Here is a 17,946-nt window from a genome sequence, read left to right as displayed (position 1 = left end):
CTTATCACACTCACATGCTAATGTATTTTTTTATTTTAAAAAAGGGCTCTAGGTAGAAATACTGCTGCCACTGTACTGATACAGCTGTAAGCAAGGGACTAGATATCCCTGTGTTTCAGTTTCCATATGGGTGAATACACTTATCCTCATTTTCCCTAGTAGGTTAATGAGACTTTACTGCTTGCCAAAAGCTCTGACATTCTTGACTGATGAATGCAGAGGATTACCAGTGTAAATGCTTTCTGTCATCCTTTTACAACTGTCAACATTTGTTCTTTGTCCTTCTGCTGGATGGCCTAGCTCTTGGAAGTCCCTAGTTGGGTGGAAATGAATACATCCAGTCACTTTTGCTCCTGGAAAAAGGAATTAAATCCCACCCTTAAAAATAACATTATGGAAAAAAACGTAAAGCCTGCCAGGTCTACTCCTGCCCTGGTCTCCCACTCATTTCTGCTTGCCTGGCTGAAAAAATGGCATGAAGGTCAAATAAAAATACTTTTCAAAACTGAACATATACAGTCACATTCACACTTGCTTCATATTTAAATGCAATTATGCAAAGCCATGTGCTGTGCAAGGGCTTCACCCCTGGCCCAGCCTCTTTACCCTTGGCCTAACCCTTGAGATGATTGACAGTAAAGGTCCCAGGCAGGCCAGTTGTGGATATGCCCGGCACAGGAGCAGCCCATGGTAACCCAGAGGTGTCTGCTGGGAGCTCAGCTGCCAAAGGAGAACAGCAATGAGTGGGGCTGGCAGACTCCTGGCACACAGCACTGAGTGCTGCCGTGACCCACGAGAAGCTGGCAGAATTCAGCCCACAGCCTGGTTGGCCCCTCTGCTCTGCACCTTTGGTACTCAGAGAGAACAGAACTGCCTCACCAGTGCCAAAGCTGCAAAGGCTGAGGGTGAGAATTTAGCCCTGGGCAGACAGTTCAGCCTGTTCTTGCTGTCTTGCCTGGATTCTATCCACAAAACACTGGCACTTCCATGCAGTGGCTTGCGTAACAGTATGGTTTAGAAACATGGTGTGGTTTCTTCCAGAAAGTAAAGCTTATTCCTTTCTTTCATTGTTAAAGTATCACAGCAACAGCTGCAAGCATAGGTGCTGCAGGCATCCCACAAGCTGGCCTGGTGACAATGGTCATTGTTCTCACCTCGGTGGGGCTCCCAACAGACGACATCACGTTGATTATTGCCGTCGACTGGGCACTGTAAGTAACACAAAGCTCTTGAGTCTTCTGTGGTGGCAACTTTGCTAAAAGGGCAAATGGTCTCCAGGGGTACAGTAATACAGAGATAGATAGATAGATAGATAGATAGATAGATAGATAGATAGATAGATAGATAGATAGATAGATGGCAAAGGAATTGATTAAAAACTCTGCTGATGTGGACATTATATTGAGAAAGACACACAAATGAGGGAGTTTAGATGAGTCTTGGAAATACATCTTGCATGGAAAGGCTGAAGAAGTGGAGTCCCTTTAGTCTAAAACCAGAGCTGAAAAGTGACCACAGTAGCTTTTTACATAGATAAGATTGTCCAGAAGAGAATATTGATAAATCTTCACAATGACAGGGAGGGAGGATAAAGAAGTAGAACAAAGTACCTACCTCAACTCAGATCCCAAAAAATCTTCAGAGCTATTTTTATCTAGGATAGTCAGGCCATGGAAGTGGCTGCACCTATCCAGGTTGGGTGATGATCTTCAAGACAAGTTTGAAGGTTGGGCCAGACAAATGTGCTTAAGGGACATCTGGCTCAGGCATCTGACCTTGAGAAAGGATAAGGGACCAACATTCCTAGGAAATATGGTTTGCCTGCATTCTACTTATCAGCCCACTGGCATTTCGAGGCCATTATCTCAGTGTAGTGAAGCACTTTGCAAGAGGCCTGAGCCACTGCTAAAGCCAGCAAGTACCACTGGCACCCCTGTGCTCACAAGAGCCATGAGAGTACAGTGCTGATGTGGGCTGTGTATGGCTACTGCTGCTGCAATCCCAACACAGTCAGCCTGAGTGCTGGCACCAATAATGTCTTTCTTTCACAGATCCTGATGCAATTCTGTGCTTGCTGATCTCAGTGTTAAATAGGCATCAGCTGCTTGCAGCTCCCAGTTTTGCAAGTGCAGCCATTCTGCAGAGGGCACTTTACTGCATCCCCAGTCAGAGGGGTTTGAACAGCAAAGGCAGGGGCTGAAATTGAAGGGATTTGTGTTACCAGGAAAGAGGCACCACTTTAAAATTCATAAGCAGTGTTTTATTTAACTCTCAACTTTTATGTAAATGCTGATGAATTAATCAATTGTGAATAGTTTAGGAAGATGAATCATAAAATACTGGTTCCTAGCTCATTAGCATGTCAATAAACTGGGTAACTAGCATATGCATACACAAGGAAATGTCCAAATTAATTTTATTTAAGCTATATAAAATGTATCTCCTTTAATACAGGGAGTTTCATTACATCAGGGTTCTGGGTAAAAATGTGTTACAAGTCCATTCTGTTATATATCCTATTTTATCCAACTTTTGGTCACCTATTTTTTTTTGTACGAAGAATTGTGAGAAAAAATATTTCCTGTCCAGTGTAACAGAAAATTATTATTATTATTAGCATTAATAGGACTCATGATCTTCTGTTGTCTGAATATTTTAAGACTGTATTACAAAAGCCTTTCCCTTCTATATTGCTCAGTTTTTGTCCAGCTCTTGCAACATCAACATTTCATTGTTTTTCCAGTAAGCCTTCCAGGGTATATGGGAATTATTCTTCTTTTTGTCTTACACAACTTTTCAAAACAACAGAGAAAAGACTTTTCAGGCTATAGTTCCAGATGGTATTAAAAAGTGAGTAAGGAATAGACCCAATTTTCTGTCTTTTGCAGATGACCTTTCAAACAAAAAGCATATTTCTGTATTTCTGCACTTGGTGGTTTCAAGAGCCTGCAGATGCAAAGTGTCAACATGGTTGACACGATGAATATTTTCAGTATTAGTTTTGGAAGTACTGGAGTATGAAGAATGCTTAAAGAAGGCTGGTTAGATGATCTCACGAGACTGAAATACCCATTACAATGCACTGCAGGTATTACAACTCTCTTGGGTAGCCATGGCGTGTATGTGACCTTCATACCTTTAGCTAGTGCTTAGACACATAAAGAAAAAAAATCAAAATGTTTCCCAGCTCATTTATCAAACACAAGGTAAACTTTTGCATCTTTAATAACATCATCTACAGGTCAAATGCCACTGACTCACACATTTGCACTGAGAGCAACAGGTTTGGCCTCTCAGTGGAGAAATGTCAGTGGTGAGTGTTGTGGTTCTCCTCATGCATAGTGCAGACTGCTCCATACACTCAGAACATGGAGCACAACTGGCCAGGCAGTCCCTTTTCTTAAGAGCTTCAGTGTGGAGCACTGTTTCCTTGGAAAAATCCTCTCTTGGAAATATACTAATCAGAGCTCAAAAGGGAGCTCAAACTCTTGAGCTCTGCTCATACAACTTCTTCTCTACCACAGCTGACTTGTTGCACAATCCAAAATTCACAACACTGAATATCTTTCCAAGAATTGCTATTTGATAATCAAGAAGGAAAGAAGTCAGTGTGTAACAGGAACTTTTATTGGTATGTGCTGTAACTGTTTTTTTCCCTGTTTAACATGTTCTTGTGGAAATTTTCTTCAAGGCAAAACCCAAAATCAGAACAGAAGGAATTTTAAAAAATGGATTGAGCAAACAAGTGTAGGACTGGGTCCTGGAGTCAGCAATCACGTCTAGGTGTATGCTGTGGAATTATTGATGAAGTTACTCGCATTGCACATAGAGTTTGGGTAACTCCACACACAAATAAACATTCATGCAGGAATTTTCATGATAATTAAGCAGGCAACTGCATAAACATTTATATGCACTGGGTACCTGCCTAAAGTATCTGAAAAAAAAATCAGCACAGAGTTTCAATTATTTTTCTATATTAAGATACAGTACCAGAAGTCTGGGCAGTGTTGATATTGGACCATCACTGACTTTAATAAGCCAAACATCTGGAGATTTCTGAACCCCTATTTTATAACCTACATTTATAAATTAAGTTACTAATATGACAGAGTTTTCAGATGTATATGTTTTTTTTTTGAAAAGACATGATGTATTTCAGACTTAAAATCTATATCATCTGTTTGAAATCTCATCAATTTTAACTAATATGTTCCAGGATGATTCGAGTGTAGCACTTGTCTTTGACAGCCAGTCAGTTTTGTCTGTTTATGGTCTGTATTTTAATAGATTTATTTTTTAGACAGTGGTAAAAGCTGTAAACAGGGAAGAAATCCTGTAAGTGAATAAATGAAAAAAAAATATATATACACAAAATACTGTCAAGCATACAAATTTAAACTGGAAAAGGTAACTGAAAATGAAGAGTCTTTCTGCATAGCCAGTGAAAGAGCCAAAGTCACCACAGCTTTTACAGGATTGTATATTACTTAAATATGGTCAGTGGCTGCTTGGTTTGTGAGTGTAGTCATATAGCAATCTTCTGAATTATTTTGATTGTATCCTGCCCATTCTATCAATACAATAATCTTCTTAAGCAGCACTTTAGTTGCTGAGATTGGTACCATGATCACTAATATAAGGGACTGGTTGCACTGGCTGATCTCTGCCTTGATTGAATTCAGGTATTTGCAGCACCAGTCTCCAAATCAGGCCATATTGCTGTACCTTAATATATAAACTGGGACAGAAATGCAGGTGTGATGTGCAATTCGACCTTTTCAGTGCTGAATCAGCTTGCATCTGTAGGGGGACACAGCTGCTCCACAGCTCAGTTACACAATCAAGTGTGTGGCAGCGCAGCACATCAAGCTCAGAAAAGGCTGGAAAACCCAATTAAGTAGCTCAATAACTAATGGATGCCTGACACCAAACTTCTTAACATTTCTAAATGTTTTAGCTAGCAAAACCAGCCTTCAGCCATAATTATATCTGATGGAGGCACAGGAATTTATCCAGAGAACCAACAACTTACCATTAAGGCTTCATTTTCCAGAGACAGGTTTAGAAAAATGATCAATGTCCTGAGCATTACTGTTTCATTTTCCAGAGACAGGTTTAGAACAATGATCAATGTCCTGGGGGACGCTCTGGCTGCTGGGATCATGGCCCACATCTGCCGGAAGGAGTTCATCAAGGATGGTGACGAGGTAACCATGCTGTGGGCCAGGGTGTGCCAGGGTGTGCTATGCTATGGCAAAGAACCTGTGAGCTCCCACATTTGCTTCCTCCAGTTTATAAAAGCTGTTTCAGAGAGAGGATAGAATGGGGCAATGGGCAGCTTAGCACATGGGGTGGATCTTCTTCCATGAGGTCATGTGAAAAGCCACTGGAGTTCAAGGCAGCTGTGACTGGCACATTGGGGATGGGAGCAGCAGAAGCAGCTGTGCTGTCCTGCAAATGCATGAGATGCTGGGACTGTGAGTTCCACACTCAGCACCCAGGTCCTCCTGACTGGCCAGTAATTTGTCCTGCTAGAGGAGTGACCAGCAACAGAGCAGAGTGACGGATGTCCTTGACTACCTGTGTGTAGGGGAGGTAAATGTATCTATGAGTGTGTATGTGCATAATCAATGTGCTCGCATCAAAAGCAAATACCCTGGGCATTGCAAGCCCCTGAGTCAGCATAATCTGAAGACACCCTTACAATAATTTTCTTTCCAGACTAGCACGGGCATATGACTCCATTTTAGACTTCACTCTCAGACATCTTCATACTTTCTACATCTAATACAAGTACTTCCTTACATCTTTGTTTTTATTCCTCTGTATCTTATTTCATACAGCACACATACCTCTGTAGTTTTCCCCTGCCTCCTTCCACTCCTATGCACTTTCTCCTTCCTCTTTGGCATGCATCATTTAGTCTTTCCTTGTAACAGGAACTCCTCATGTCCTTCCTTCAATCCTTGACAAAGGAGATTCCTAATTCCATGAGCCCATCAGATTTGAAGGTGCTAATCTCCAACCATTTTAGCTCGTGGTAGACTCTCATTAACTTTCTTCCACAAAGACAGAATGGTTCATGCAGGAACAGTTCTTCAACAGGACTAACCTTCACAAGACATGTTTAATTTCTGTGCATCATCTGTAGTATTCCACACAAATAGCAAAGTTTTGTTTCTTTCATTATTTTTCTAATTCTACAATTTTGCGGTCAATCCCATTCCCATGCCTATCTGCAACATTCATTTAAAATTTCTGCTCTTTCAAGAAGTATGTAAGAAGACAGGCAGTGTCCTCTGAGGTAATTAGCACCTGCAGTAATTACTGATGACAGGGGCTACACACACAGCTACCAACAAACCCCCTAAAATACAAGCTCTGGGTGAGGTAGGTCATCCATTACAAAGCCAGAAGTGTAGGCTGAGCTCCCGCATAACACAGGCCTCCTGACATTTCACTGCTGTATTTAGAACTCAGTCAGAACTTATATGCAGTAATGTAAATTCCCTCCTGAGGGATTATTTAGTCATCTGTGATGAGATTTTTCTTTGAATCATGCTCTGTAATGGTACTAAAATATACTGCTAGTCTGCCATACATTTTGGCTGCATAATTTGTGCAGTTAGTAATATATACCCAAAGGCCATATTTTCTCAGCTGCAAGCCCACCTCCTTTCTTTGCCAGTATTTACGTCTTACTTTCCCCATCAGAATCTGGTTTCATTTAAAGAACACTTCAATATTTAACTTATGAATCAGTTAATAAAATCCCCTTTACTTCTTTCAAAACAGAACAAACTGAAGAGACAGGTGTTACTGGGTTAAAAGAAAGGCATAAGGCAACAACAAATGGTTTATTGGTCTATTTAATTGCACCCAAGAGCAAGCACTGCCCAGAGCTCAGCATAGTAGACATTGAGAGTCTGTGCCTTTTGAAGTGAGCCCTGGTCTCTATTTACCCTACTTGTACCACTTTTCCAATGGCAAGCAGCTGTTACCATGAGTGTAAGTTCAATTAGAGTTGTGACAGCATTTGCATTTTTACACAGACTCCTTCCCCTCGTGCAGATGGTGCAAAGCTGCTTTAGTGTATATGAGAAACAGCTTCTGGAAGTCTATGGAGGCTCTAGATAATCCTGGTGAATGTAAAGCAGCCCACAGTCTTTCCAAGTAAAAATTCTCTTCCTGTTGTATACAGCAATCAGTGGCAGTATTCCAGATCTTAATGCTTTTCACATAGGTGCCATTGATCTGTGAAACTAAGCCTGTTAACATCCATCAGATTGTGGCTTACCAGAGAAATGGCTGTGTGAAGACCATGAATGAAGCTCGTGGACCAGAAACAGTGAAAGGGCTGCAGCACCATATACCCATACAAGTGGAGCAAGAAGAAACTCCAGTGGAGAACCACACTAAGAAATCCAACAGTAAAGACCACTGCACTATTGAAATAAACGAACTAGAAACAAATGTGTGACTGCTACACTCAGAGGTATCTCACACCCTAGTGACCTGATACCCAATCTCTACCTCACAGCTGGAAGAAGGACTCTTTGCCTTGAACAGGAAAACGTGGACTTATGGCCACCCGCTTGTACTGGAACTAGGAGACCAGCTGTGAATGTCAAGAAAAGCACACAGCTTGCAAGAGACATGGGCTTCTTTAGGTGGAAGATTTTACTACTGAAAAATTAACTAATGGACTACTGCTGTTTTATTCTGCACTCACTGACTTCAATATAGTATTTGACACTCCTTTCGCTTCTTTTTTTTAAAAGCTTTTTTTTATTTGACCCTTTTTGATTTTCTAACCAAAGCCTTTTTTGTGAATTTCAGTTAATTATGAACACTGTAGAATTTTTGCTATGTGAAAATGTTTCACCAAAATTGCTAAAGATACCAATTTTGTCTAATATTCACTAAATACAGAGTTTGTGATTAGTTTTATAACAGCAGTAAGAAAATCACACTGATTTCCTGATCTCAAGGGGCTGCATCTCTTCCTAAATAACAATGCAAGCAGAGGTGAAGTGTGCATTTGTGCAAGAAAGGGCATTACAGTAATTGTGATGGGCAGCCTTCAGAGACAGGCAGTCTAGTGTGATACCTAACACAAAGATTTCCTCGGTCACTGCAGAGCACAATTTGCCTTCCAAGTGCCAGATTTATTAACCTTTTTTTAACCTAACTCTTCAGTAAAGTCAGTTCCAAGCACATGCAGTGGCAGAGGCACTGTGAGCTCTAATCCATAAGCACTGGTGCTAATGTGTCCTCTCCTGTAACCTATAGGTTGTTTTACTGTAAATATGTATAAACTCAAAACTGAAGCTCATGAACTACGTGCTGCATCTGAAGGGCAGACTGAACACAAACTGGGACCCAAGGATGCTGAGTTAAAATGGGGTTTGTGAGGAACTTGCTGTGGAAACTGCCCCATTATTTCTCATCATTCAGTTGTCAGTTACTCCCTGTCCACCGTCTACTGAATCTTTGACTTACAGTAAAATCTGCTGCATATGTTTCCAACGGTTGCGATAGAGAACATTTTTAATAAACCTGCCATTTAAAAAAAGAGGCTGTCTGTGCACTTCAATTATTAGTGTCTTCTTATGTCTCTGCTAAAAGAGAGAGTGAAAGCAAGGAGACCTTCTGAAAAGTTGGGATTTGATCCAGAGATTACATACCAGCTCATACCAATACACTTGACATATTATATTTAGCTACTTGTGGCATAGCAGCTTGAGATACCATGTGCCTGGTATTCAAATATGCCCTTCTTATCTGTAGGGAGAAAATAACCCAGACAAAAAGGACAATTTCTGCATTAACCAGAAATGTTTCATGCATTACTTCATTGCTGATTCAGTGTATCATTCATTCATGATTAGTGGTTTTCCTGGGATATACACGTTCACCTCTTCTTTAAGGGCTCCTGTTCAGACTATTTCATATGTCATGCACACTAAATAGTTGCCTCAGAGCACTATACTATAAGCAGCTTAATTATCAAGCAGTAAAGCTAGAAAGAACACACATAGGTTGTCTTTATCTGTATACTGTTCCTCAGAAATTATGTATTAATTTGAAAATATGTACAGTTGGTAACTGTTTTCCTGATTTGATCCTAGAGTGAAAACAACAAACTCAGAACACAAAGAACAGGGGAAAACTGAAATGATTCAGAGCAATTTGCTCCAGAACAAGTCCTGTAAAGGACCTGCTCTGCAGTGTCATAAGAACTGTGACTGGGGAGAGCTGAGGCTGGTCTGTGCCTCTCTGAATGGGCAGAAGCACTGACTGACAAACACATCTGACACTTTTATCTCAGCAGCTCCAGGAGGTCCCCCTCATCCCTCTCCAGCTGTCCATTCTTGCCTGCACTGCCTCCCCTCCTCTCCCAGCTGTAGACCCAGTTATTTATGAGGCCAGACAAAGAACCAGATGAGAAATAATTTAATTCAAACCAGTTCACATATGTTTTTAGCACAGTCCTAACAGACAGTTGTGTCAACACAAGTGAAGGGGTTATGCTGGGACAAGATCAAGCAGCCAGGGATGAGCTAAGGTAAGGGCACAGGGTCTCTGTGTGCCAACTGTGCCCACAAAGAAAACACAACTGAAAGTTTCAACTTCACCCAGTCAATCACAGCTACATGAAGTGATAGTATAATCCTGCCAGTCCTCTATCAGTTTACAATCACCTTGCATAGATAAAAATGAAGAAAGAGGCCAAGTGGATTCAAGATTTGGAACAAGTAGTTCCAGACTAAGTGGTTTGGAGTCTGCCCACACACTGTGCCCCTGTGCCAAGCAGAAAGTGCTCCTAGCCTTACCACCACCTTCTTCCCCAGCCACCTACAACCTTTGCCTAACTACAAGAGAAAATCCTTTTGCCCCTTGCCTGAGACAGCTTATTTGGTGGGACACACTTCAGTGCAGCCATGGCTCAAGAAGTCTGTCAACTTTGATGTTCAAGCAGCTTCTACAAGGAGAACTTCAAATGAGATAAAGCATCAAAAGCCAGCAGTCAGTTGTGCTGCTCAAGTCCTACACAACAAAGAAAACTACAATTTTGCCCATTATGCTCTCAGATGTAGGTAATATGGGAGTCTCATATGTGAAGGCATATTTTTATGGAATCAACAGTTTGGTTTAAAACCAGCTTTCTGCATTCAAACCCTATTCAAAGAATGTCTAGTTCTGCTCTGCAAATTGGAAATGCTTTATGGTTTTTTTACATTATAGTGTTTGGATCTTTAAAACTCAGGGTTTACAGCAATCTGGGTCTCCCATTCAGCTGGGAGGAAGGCAATGATCCTGTTTCTCACCTGGCCTTTTTAATTTGTGGTATGAAATGCTGTAACTAGAGACCCAAGGCACTTTGGATCTTGGTTCTGGTAAATAAGTGTTGCTTGGTGTATTGTGTCCTTGACTGGAGCACCTGACGGCTACTGCAGTCATTCTGCACTGAACACAAGACACCCCTGTTAGCTGGGAGAGGTGAACCCTGGTGTTATGACAATTTCTGTTAATTTCTATGGTAAGTATTCCTCCATTTAGCTATTTTCTGTGTCTCATGGTGTGTGTTGTCAAGCAGTTGATGCACAGTGCAATTAGACTAGCAGTAGGTTCCATAACATATTTGTATGCATGGATCTGTTCACATTTTCCAGTTATAATCACACTTCCTTCCAACAGAAATAACAAAGCTGTTGATTATCAAGTTAGAGTGCAAGTTTTGTGTTGGTAAATATGTTTCTTCTACTTTCAGAGCATAAAAACAAACATGCGACCTTTACAGTCTCAAAAAATTTATATTAAAAAATCAATCAATCAACCAGTCAATCACTTATTACAACAGTTTGCTGTTATAATTTCAAGCATATGTGGAAAGAACATATTTCTTAACTGGCAACATTCAATCCTATTTTGAAGTTGCCACCCCCTGCTAAACAGAAAGGGAATCTAGCCAATTAAAGTATTCTAAAGGCACACCGGGGAAGAGCCTTGAGGAGGGAAAGATGATAATTAAGAAGGGTGGTGCATTGGACACAGGTATAGAATAAAGAATTTGGGAAGTAACCCAAATTAGCACACACATATTAGAGGCAGTGGTTTTGTGGTAATTTGCAACTCCTTTGCTCTGATGATACTACTGAGAGGAAAGGAGCCACTGCAGATTGTTGTGGCATAAAGCATCATTAAAGACATACTAAAACAGGTTCTTGAGGATTTTGCCAATGCCAAGGAAGTTCTGCAGTACTGAATTGCTGTAATAAATCCTTGTGCAACAATTAGAACTCAAAGAGACACCACCAGAGCACTTACACATCCCACTAACTCCCAAGAGCTTTTGGCTGCCAACCCAAATACAAAAGTTTATGGAACTAATACAGTTTCTCATATGGTCTGCTAATCTTAATTGATTTCACTTAAATTATTTAGTTGCAGCTAAGTTTATTCGTGCCACCTGAATACAAATCCTAACATACAAATAAGATGATCTAAATAGTCAAAATATTAAATTTGAGTTGCCCACCCTGCTATACCAGCAATTCTACAGCACTTAGAAAAGACAGGAACTCTGTAACACCCCCATTTGATGAGGTCTCACTTTCAATTCTACAACAAACATCAATTTTAGTCCCTCTTTAACAACAGAAAACTGATTTATAATACTTTCAAAGCAGACAGAAAGCTTCATCTTCAAGCCAGATGGATGGTCTTGGAAATTACCTCAGTCCTTTCTGTGCTTTCCATAAAAATGAGGTAACTATTAGCAGAAGGTGGTTTGATGTGTGTGAGCAAAATGTGTAACCTGGGAAATGAAGTGAATGTGGAAAGCTCAGGCTGCCTCAAACCTTGCCCAGCACTAAGCACCCCCGTGTCTGTGCCTCTGCTGAGCACCCAGGCGTGCTTTTCCAGCACGAGCAGCTCTGTCACTACAGACACACAGACAATGAGCAACCACTGGCTTTACCCTGCAGGCTGGCAGAGATCGCAGCCCCCCAGATGAGGACTAAGTACAGAGAGGAGAGAAAGTAATGAAGGTGTTCCTACAGGGATGCTACTGTTGCCTACCGTGCAGTGGGGGAGCACAGCTTCTTGCAGTAATACACAACTGGCTTTGCTGCATTTGGAAAAGAGGCCCCAGAATAGACACATTTTACCCACCCATTCCTAAGAGCTGAGCTGAAAATGAAACACACGTATTAAAATTCTCCGTTTAGCCTGTGATTTCGCCTACAGTTGAGATGAGAGACACTCAAAATTACATTCTTCACTAACTACTCTAGAGCATACTGATTGATATTCCTGGAATTTATAAGAGGGTTTGTCCCACAAAACCCCAAATGGATTAGATCAATAGAACAGGAAGCCTGATCACTAAAGGTCAGGTTCGTTATTCACTCAGACTTCCCAAGTGACCACAAGAATGCAGGGTTTGCTTTCCATCTGTAAACAGAGAAAAGGTCCTTTGTAAATCAACAGGGTGATGCATGGGAAGGATAAATGAGCTGAAGGCTGAGGCAGTTATGTAACACAGTAAAGGAGACTCATGATTACCTTGCATTAGCCACTTCTGTCTCTCTGGAAGCAATACTCACAATAGTCACAGGAATTGCCAGGCTTCCATTTTAAGGGACAGAACCTCAGATGCCACCACTTATAAAGCAGCAACAGTTGCATCTCTGTTGCCTAGAGGACGATTTATGGGAATAGATTTGGCACAGCTGAGACTTTTGGCAGATTTGTGTCACAGGGTATTTTAGAAATTTTACAGGCTGTCAAAGTAAAATGGTAGCAGTCTGTTATTGACAGAGTGGTATTTTGGGAAACAAGAACAGGTGGCTTCAGAAAGACAAGATGAGGAATGTGGTGGGTGAAGGGGGAAATGTTCAATCACTTCTCCTGCAATAGTATCAAACCTCCTTTCCCTGCTGGCTCCATGATGGGATGGTACCAACAGCTGGAGATGTAGGGAGGGAGCAAGGCATCCCTCTCCTCACAAAGCTCCTGTCCCCACATGGCCACAGGCTTCTGTGACTCCCTTCTCAGCTGTCCTTCCTTCCAAACCAGCACAGAACACTCAGTCCAGCACAACAACCAGCAAATGTTGTTCCTGAAGAGTTTGCAACTTAATCATTATAAAATTCTAGATTTCCCATTCCACTGAGAATTCCACTGGGATGTGCTCAGGTAGGTCGCAGATGAGCTTTTCAAGTTCCACCTCTGCAAGTTTTGTTCTGCAAGGTACAAAGAGTTCTACAACTGTTGCTTTAAAATCAGCCATGTTTCATCACAAAGAGGTATCTGCATTTCATTTAGGAATCAAACGTTTGCTTCTGTATTACTGCACACCACACCAGCTGAAAGCCAGGCTCTGACCCACCACAAGAAACTCACCATAGTTAATCATTGCTTTTGAACTTTCCTAAAAAGGATCTGATATCTCTAGCCCAGCATTCTCCCCCTCCACCCCCCAAAAAAAAGTATTTTAATGAGATGGAAAAAGCAGGGGAAGCAAAACAAGAAGTGTTTTATGTTCACAGATATCTCATATTACATCTGCTACAAATACTGCATAGGCTAAATGGCAAAACCAAAAGAAAAACGAGACTGACCTTGAGATGTTTCATTATGATTTCATTGCTTCTAGTGGTTTTATTGGGTTTTACCACTAGGCTATTAAAAACATGTGGAAAGTATACAGAACTAAGTCAAACTGAGCATTTTCAACCTTTCTTCTTTTCCATTTAAATACTTTCATATTTCTTTAATGAGTTTTCCTGAAAACAAAGTGCAGATATTTGGGTAGTCTATATTGATAGTTAATCAGTATTACCTTTGTTATAGAATAAATCATCCACTTTTTGAAATAAAAGAAATAATTTCTCTGACATGAATCCTTCCTTACCACATATCTAGGGAGGGAGGAATCAGGATGGACAGGAGGGTGTCAGTCCACCAGTGGATTGGATCTAGCTCTAGCAGGAAGTTTTGAAAGGAAGTTTAAAAGCTCTGCAATTGGGAGAATTTCCACAGCTCCTTCTCAGCTGTCTCCACACTGGTGCTGAGCACAGGACTAATGTACAGCTCCACAGCTCACTTTCTGCACAGGCTCTCCAGAGTAAATTCACAATAGGTACTAAGAGGTGATCTGCACCCCATTTTGTTCATCCCATAGGTGGGAACAACCCAGAAGATTCACTTTGGTTGTTTCTGCCTGGTTTGCATTGGAGATTCCCTTCGGTTCTTCCTACCTGCTTTGCAGAGAGAGCAGGAACAACCAAAGTAAGTCTTCCAGTGTCAAATCATTCAGGCTGTGAGGGTGCCCCAGGGTACAGCAAGACAACTCTTCAGCACATCAGGGAAGTGCTTTGAGTTTTATTCCACTGCTGCATTTGCAATAAACAAACCCAAAACAGAGGTCCACCACAAAGAAGGGGAGACATCTAGAGTGTTATGTAAGTAATCAAAGTTAATTTTAATCCTGCATAAAAGATGTGTCTTAAGATCTTTTTAAAGCTAATTCCTGGGATGGCTGTCAACAAACACACAATTCTATCTCAAGTAACAAAATGAGTGTCATTAATTTCTTGTATGTAACTGGAGTTGAAAATACTGAAAATCAATACAATTTTTTATCAGAAGCAACGTTCTCAGCAGTATCATAATCATATGCTTAAAACAGATTCTGGAACTATCATGGGGAAAACTTGAGTAGCCTGTACAACTGTGCATTAAAACACTCTTTGCCTGATTCAAAACCATTTAAAGAAGGACTTTATTGATGGACTTTTTAATGTCCTTGGATACTACTGAAGAATTTTTATGGAAATACTTTGTATACTGGATTATTAGAACACATTTATCATCCATTGCCTGCACATATATCTCACAGCTGGCTGACTTCACAATAGCAGCATGAATCACAGCTACAGGGCAGCACAGCAATATTTTCCTCACTAAAGGCAATGGAGTTCTTTAGGGAATTTACTCACTGTTTTTGTATTAGCAACGTAATAAACCAATTACAATGATCTCCGTAAATTAAACCTATTAGAAAAGGAAATACTTTTTAAAAAACAAAACTAAGCTTATATTATATAAGACTTTATATATGTTTAAGTTTTTAGGATAACTACACCCAAAACCAGGAATCAAGATTCACCAACATCACACTGTAGAGTTAATGGGATATTATATTATATCATAGGAGCTTCCCAAGAGACTGCTTTCCATCAAAAATTCTATTTGCAAAATATATCTTTATTCTTATTAAATAAGAATAAATTTTCTTAGGTTTTTTTAAGCAAAATTTGCAAAAATGCTAGTGGGCTTAGTCAACATGGTGAGAAGGTGCTTCAAAAATTAAACTCTCATTTACCATCAGGAAACACCTTCAAGAGAGATCAATCATGAAGTTTTGATCAGACCCCCTGCCATCTCCGTGCTCTGTGGGACCACGGGGGAGCAGAAGAAATGGCTTTGGGGTCCCAGGAAGGAGGACACCTCCTGTTCTCAGCTGCTTTGCTAATGCAGGTCCCCAGCCTCACCCCTGCATGCACCCAACGCCTGCTCAGCCCCCTGTCTCTGTCTTGCACAGCAGCAGAAGAGGAGGAGGCGTTTGGCCACGGGTGCCTCAGGAGAAGCCCTGCCAGCCTAGCTCTCCAGCACCTGCAGGAGCTGGAGGATCCTTTCCCCAACTGCCCTTCCAAAGCACAGTCCTGAAGGATTTATGAGAGCTAAGATAAATAATCTCCAAGTCCCCAAAGCGGCAATTCTTCTGTTGAGCAGATGCAGAAGCTCTTCTCTCCGGCAGGGCTGCCTGGCCCGGAGACACAGCGAGGGGAGCACCCCACGGGGACCCTGCCCCACAGCTAGAGACACTGCCCCACAGCCAGGGACCCTGCCCCACAGCTAGAGACACTGCCCCACTGCCAGAGACACTGCCCCACTGCCAGAGACACTGCCCCACAGCCAGGGACCCTGCCCCACAGCCAGGGACACTGTCCCGCTGCCAGATCTGCAGTCAGTTCCTCAGGAGTTGTCACTGCTCCCCCAAAGGAGGCCTTGGCAGCCTCGTTTCTGCCCCACCCACATCCCCCTTCAAATTTCATCCATAGTTTTTTTCTTTTTTTCACAGAATCACAGAATCTTTGGATTGTAAGGGGACCTTGAAGATCATCTAGCCCCAATCCCCTGCTATGAGCAGGGACACTTTCCACTAGACCAGGTTGCTTCAAGCCCCATCCAACTCACCTTGAACACCTTCAAGATGGGGCAGCCACAGCTTCTCTGGGCAACCTGTGACAGGGCCTCACCACCCTCACAACAAAGAATTTTTTCCTAATACCTAATATAAATCTACTCCCTTTCAATTAGAACACCACCACTTCATCCTGTCACTACATGCTCTTGCAAATAGTCTTGTCCCACCTTTATTTAAAAAAAAAAAAGTCTTAAAATACTTTTTCCTCTGAAGAGTATCTATATATTGCGTAAAGCACTTCTTTTTCATTAAACAGAACACTTAGACCTAGGACACCACAGCATGGCGTCCGAGGCACGGCAGGACCCTCCTCACCACCCTACAGACGCCTAGGCTCCGCCCCTCATCCCGCCTCCCTCCGTCCCACATGGCTCCCCCGGAGCTTACCCCTGCTGCCAGCTGAGCCTGGGGACATCAGGATCATGGTTCTCCTTGCAGAAGGAATCACGGGGCACCATCTTGGTATCGGGAAAGCCTCGGCCTTGTGCCGCCTCCCTCAGCACAGAGGATCCGCCATGGCCGCGGCCGCTCCCCCCTCATGGCCGGCGGGATGGCGACCGCTCCGTTGTGGCGCCTCCGTGGCCCTTTGTGTCCGGAGGAGCCCGCAGCTGTGTAAGGAGCGGAGGGGAACGCGCTCCCCGCATCCCGCCTGACCTCCGGCCCTCAGCCCTTTGTGTCCGAAGGAGCCCGCAGCTGTGTGAGGAGCGGAGGGGAACGGGCTCCCCGCATCCCGCATGACCCCCGGCCCCTCAGCACGCCGGGGAGGCACAGGCCGTAACTCCATGTGGGGAGGCGAAACCTCTAGGGAAGATGGAGCACTCGCAGGCCTTTCCCCAGAAATCCCAGTCTGGGGGTATCTGGAGGAGGCAGGAGGCGGGAATGGGCAGGAGCCCCATCCTGGGTGCCCCATCCTCGTGAGGGGATGGCCGTGGGTGAGCACCCTGCAGGATGGGATGAGGGCGAGAACGGCTCATGGCATCCACATGGCACACACAGATGGGCTACGTGCCCACCGCCTGCAATAAAAGCTCATTATCCATGAGCTATTTTTGGCACCTGATTAATTCTTTCTAGCTCTCAAGCTGCATTTGTACTCCTGTCGCTGTGAAAAATCATAGCTCGGAAAAATCCCATTTCCCCCCATTTTGTGCAGTATCCTCTGTAATGAGGAAACACGGCTTTTAAAAGAAAAAACAGCCAATAAACCCAGACCTCAGTCTGCATACAGACCACACAGGAATACCAAGCGTGTACAAATGAATATTTAAGGATAAAATTGCCAACTGAATGTTTTAGATTTCAAGTATTTACTATTCATATATCTATCTCAGCCTTAAAACCCTTCTATTCCTTTCTTTCCCAAATCCAAGCAAATTACCAGAAGAAAGTTACATTAAAGCAATATTTGTGTTGTCACTTTCTGGCCTAAGAAAAGGCCAACTTCTCAACTCCCATTTTCACTAGAGGAAATAATAAAATTAGAGCCTGGGTCCTGCTCCATTTTGGATTATGGGTACCACCCACAGTCAAAAATATGTAAGCTTAGTACCATTTTTACCATTTAACATTTTTAGCATTATGTCCAATGCCATAGGTGCTGATGATAGCACGTAAGTGAGGAATAAGGCCTATGGTTCTCCTTCACCAATATCTTACAGAACAAT

General features: G+C 42.3%; 1 protein-coding gene across 1 annotated transcript in view; it reads left to right on the top strand.

The window, feature by feature from the left end:
- Positions 1 to 15,839, top strand: part of SLC1A7 (solute carrier family 1 member 7) — a 55,105-nt gene extending 39,266 nt beyond the window's left edge. The window contains exons 9-11 of the mRNA XM_056497044.1: positions 1,077 to 1,211; positions 5,111 to 5,210; positions 7,247 to 15,839. Of these exons, the coding sequence (XP_056353019.1) occupies positions 1,077 to 1,211; positions 5,111 to 5,210; positions 7,247 to 7,483 (472 nt within the window). The 3' untranslated portion in view covers positions 7,484 to 15,839. The remainder of the gene's footprint in view (positions 1 to 1,076; positions 1,212 to 5,110; positions 5,211 to 7,246) is intronic.
- Positions 15,840 to 17,946: the final 2,107 nt, after the last annotated feature.

Source organism: Oenanthe melanoleuca, chromosome 8 (assembly GCF_029582105.1).
Source record: "Oenanthe melanoleuca isolate GR-GAL-2019-014 chromosome 8, OMel1.0, whole genome shotgun sequence".
In the NCBI taxonomy this organism is placed as follows: Eukaryota; Metazoa; Chordata; class Aves; order Passeriformes; family Muscicapidae; genus Oenanthe; species Oenanthe melanoleuca.
This window is presented reverse-complemented; position numbering and strand designations above follow the sequence as displayed.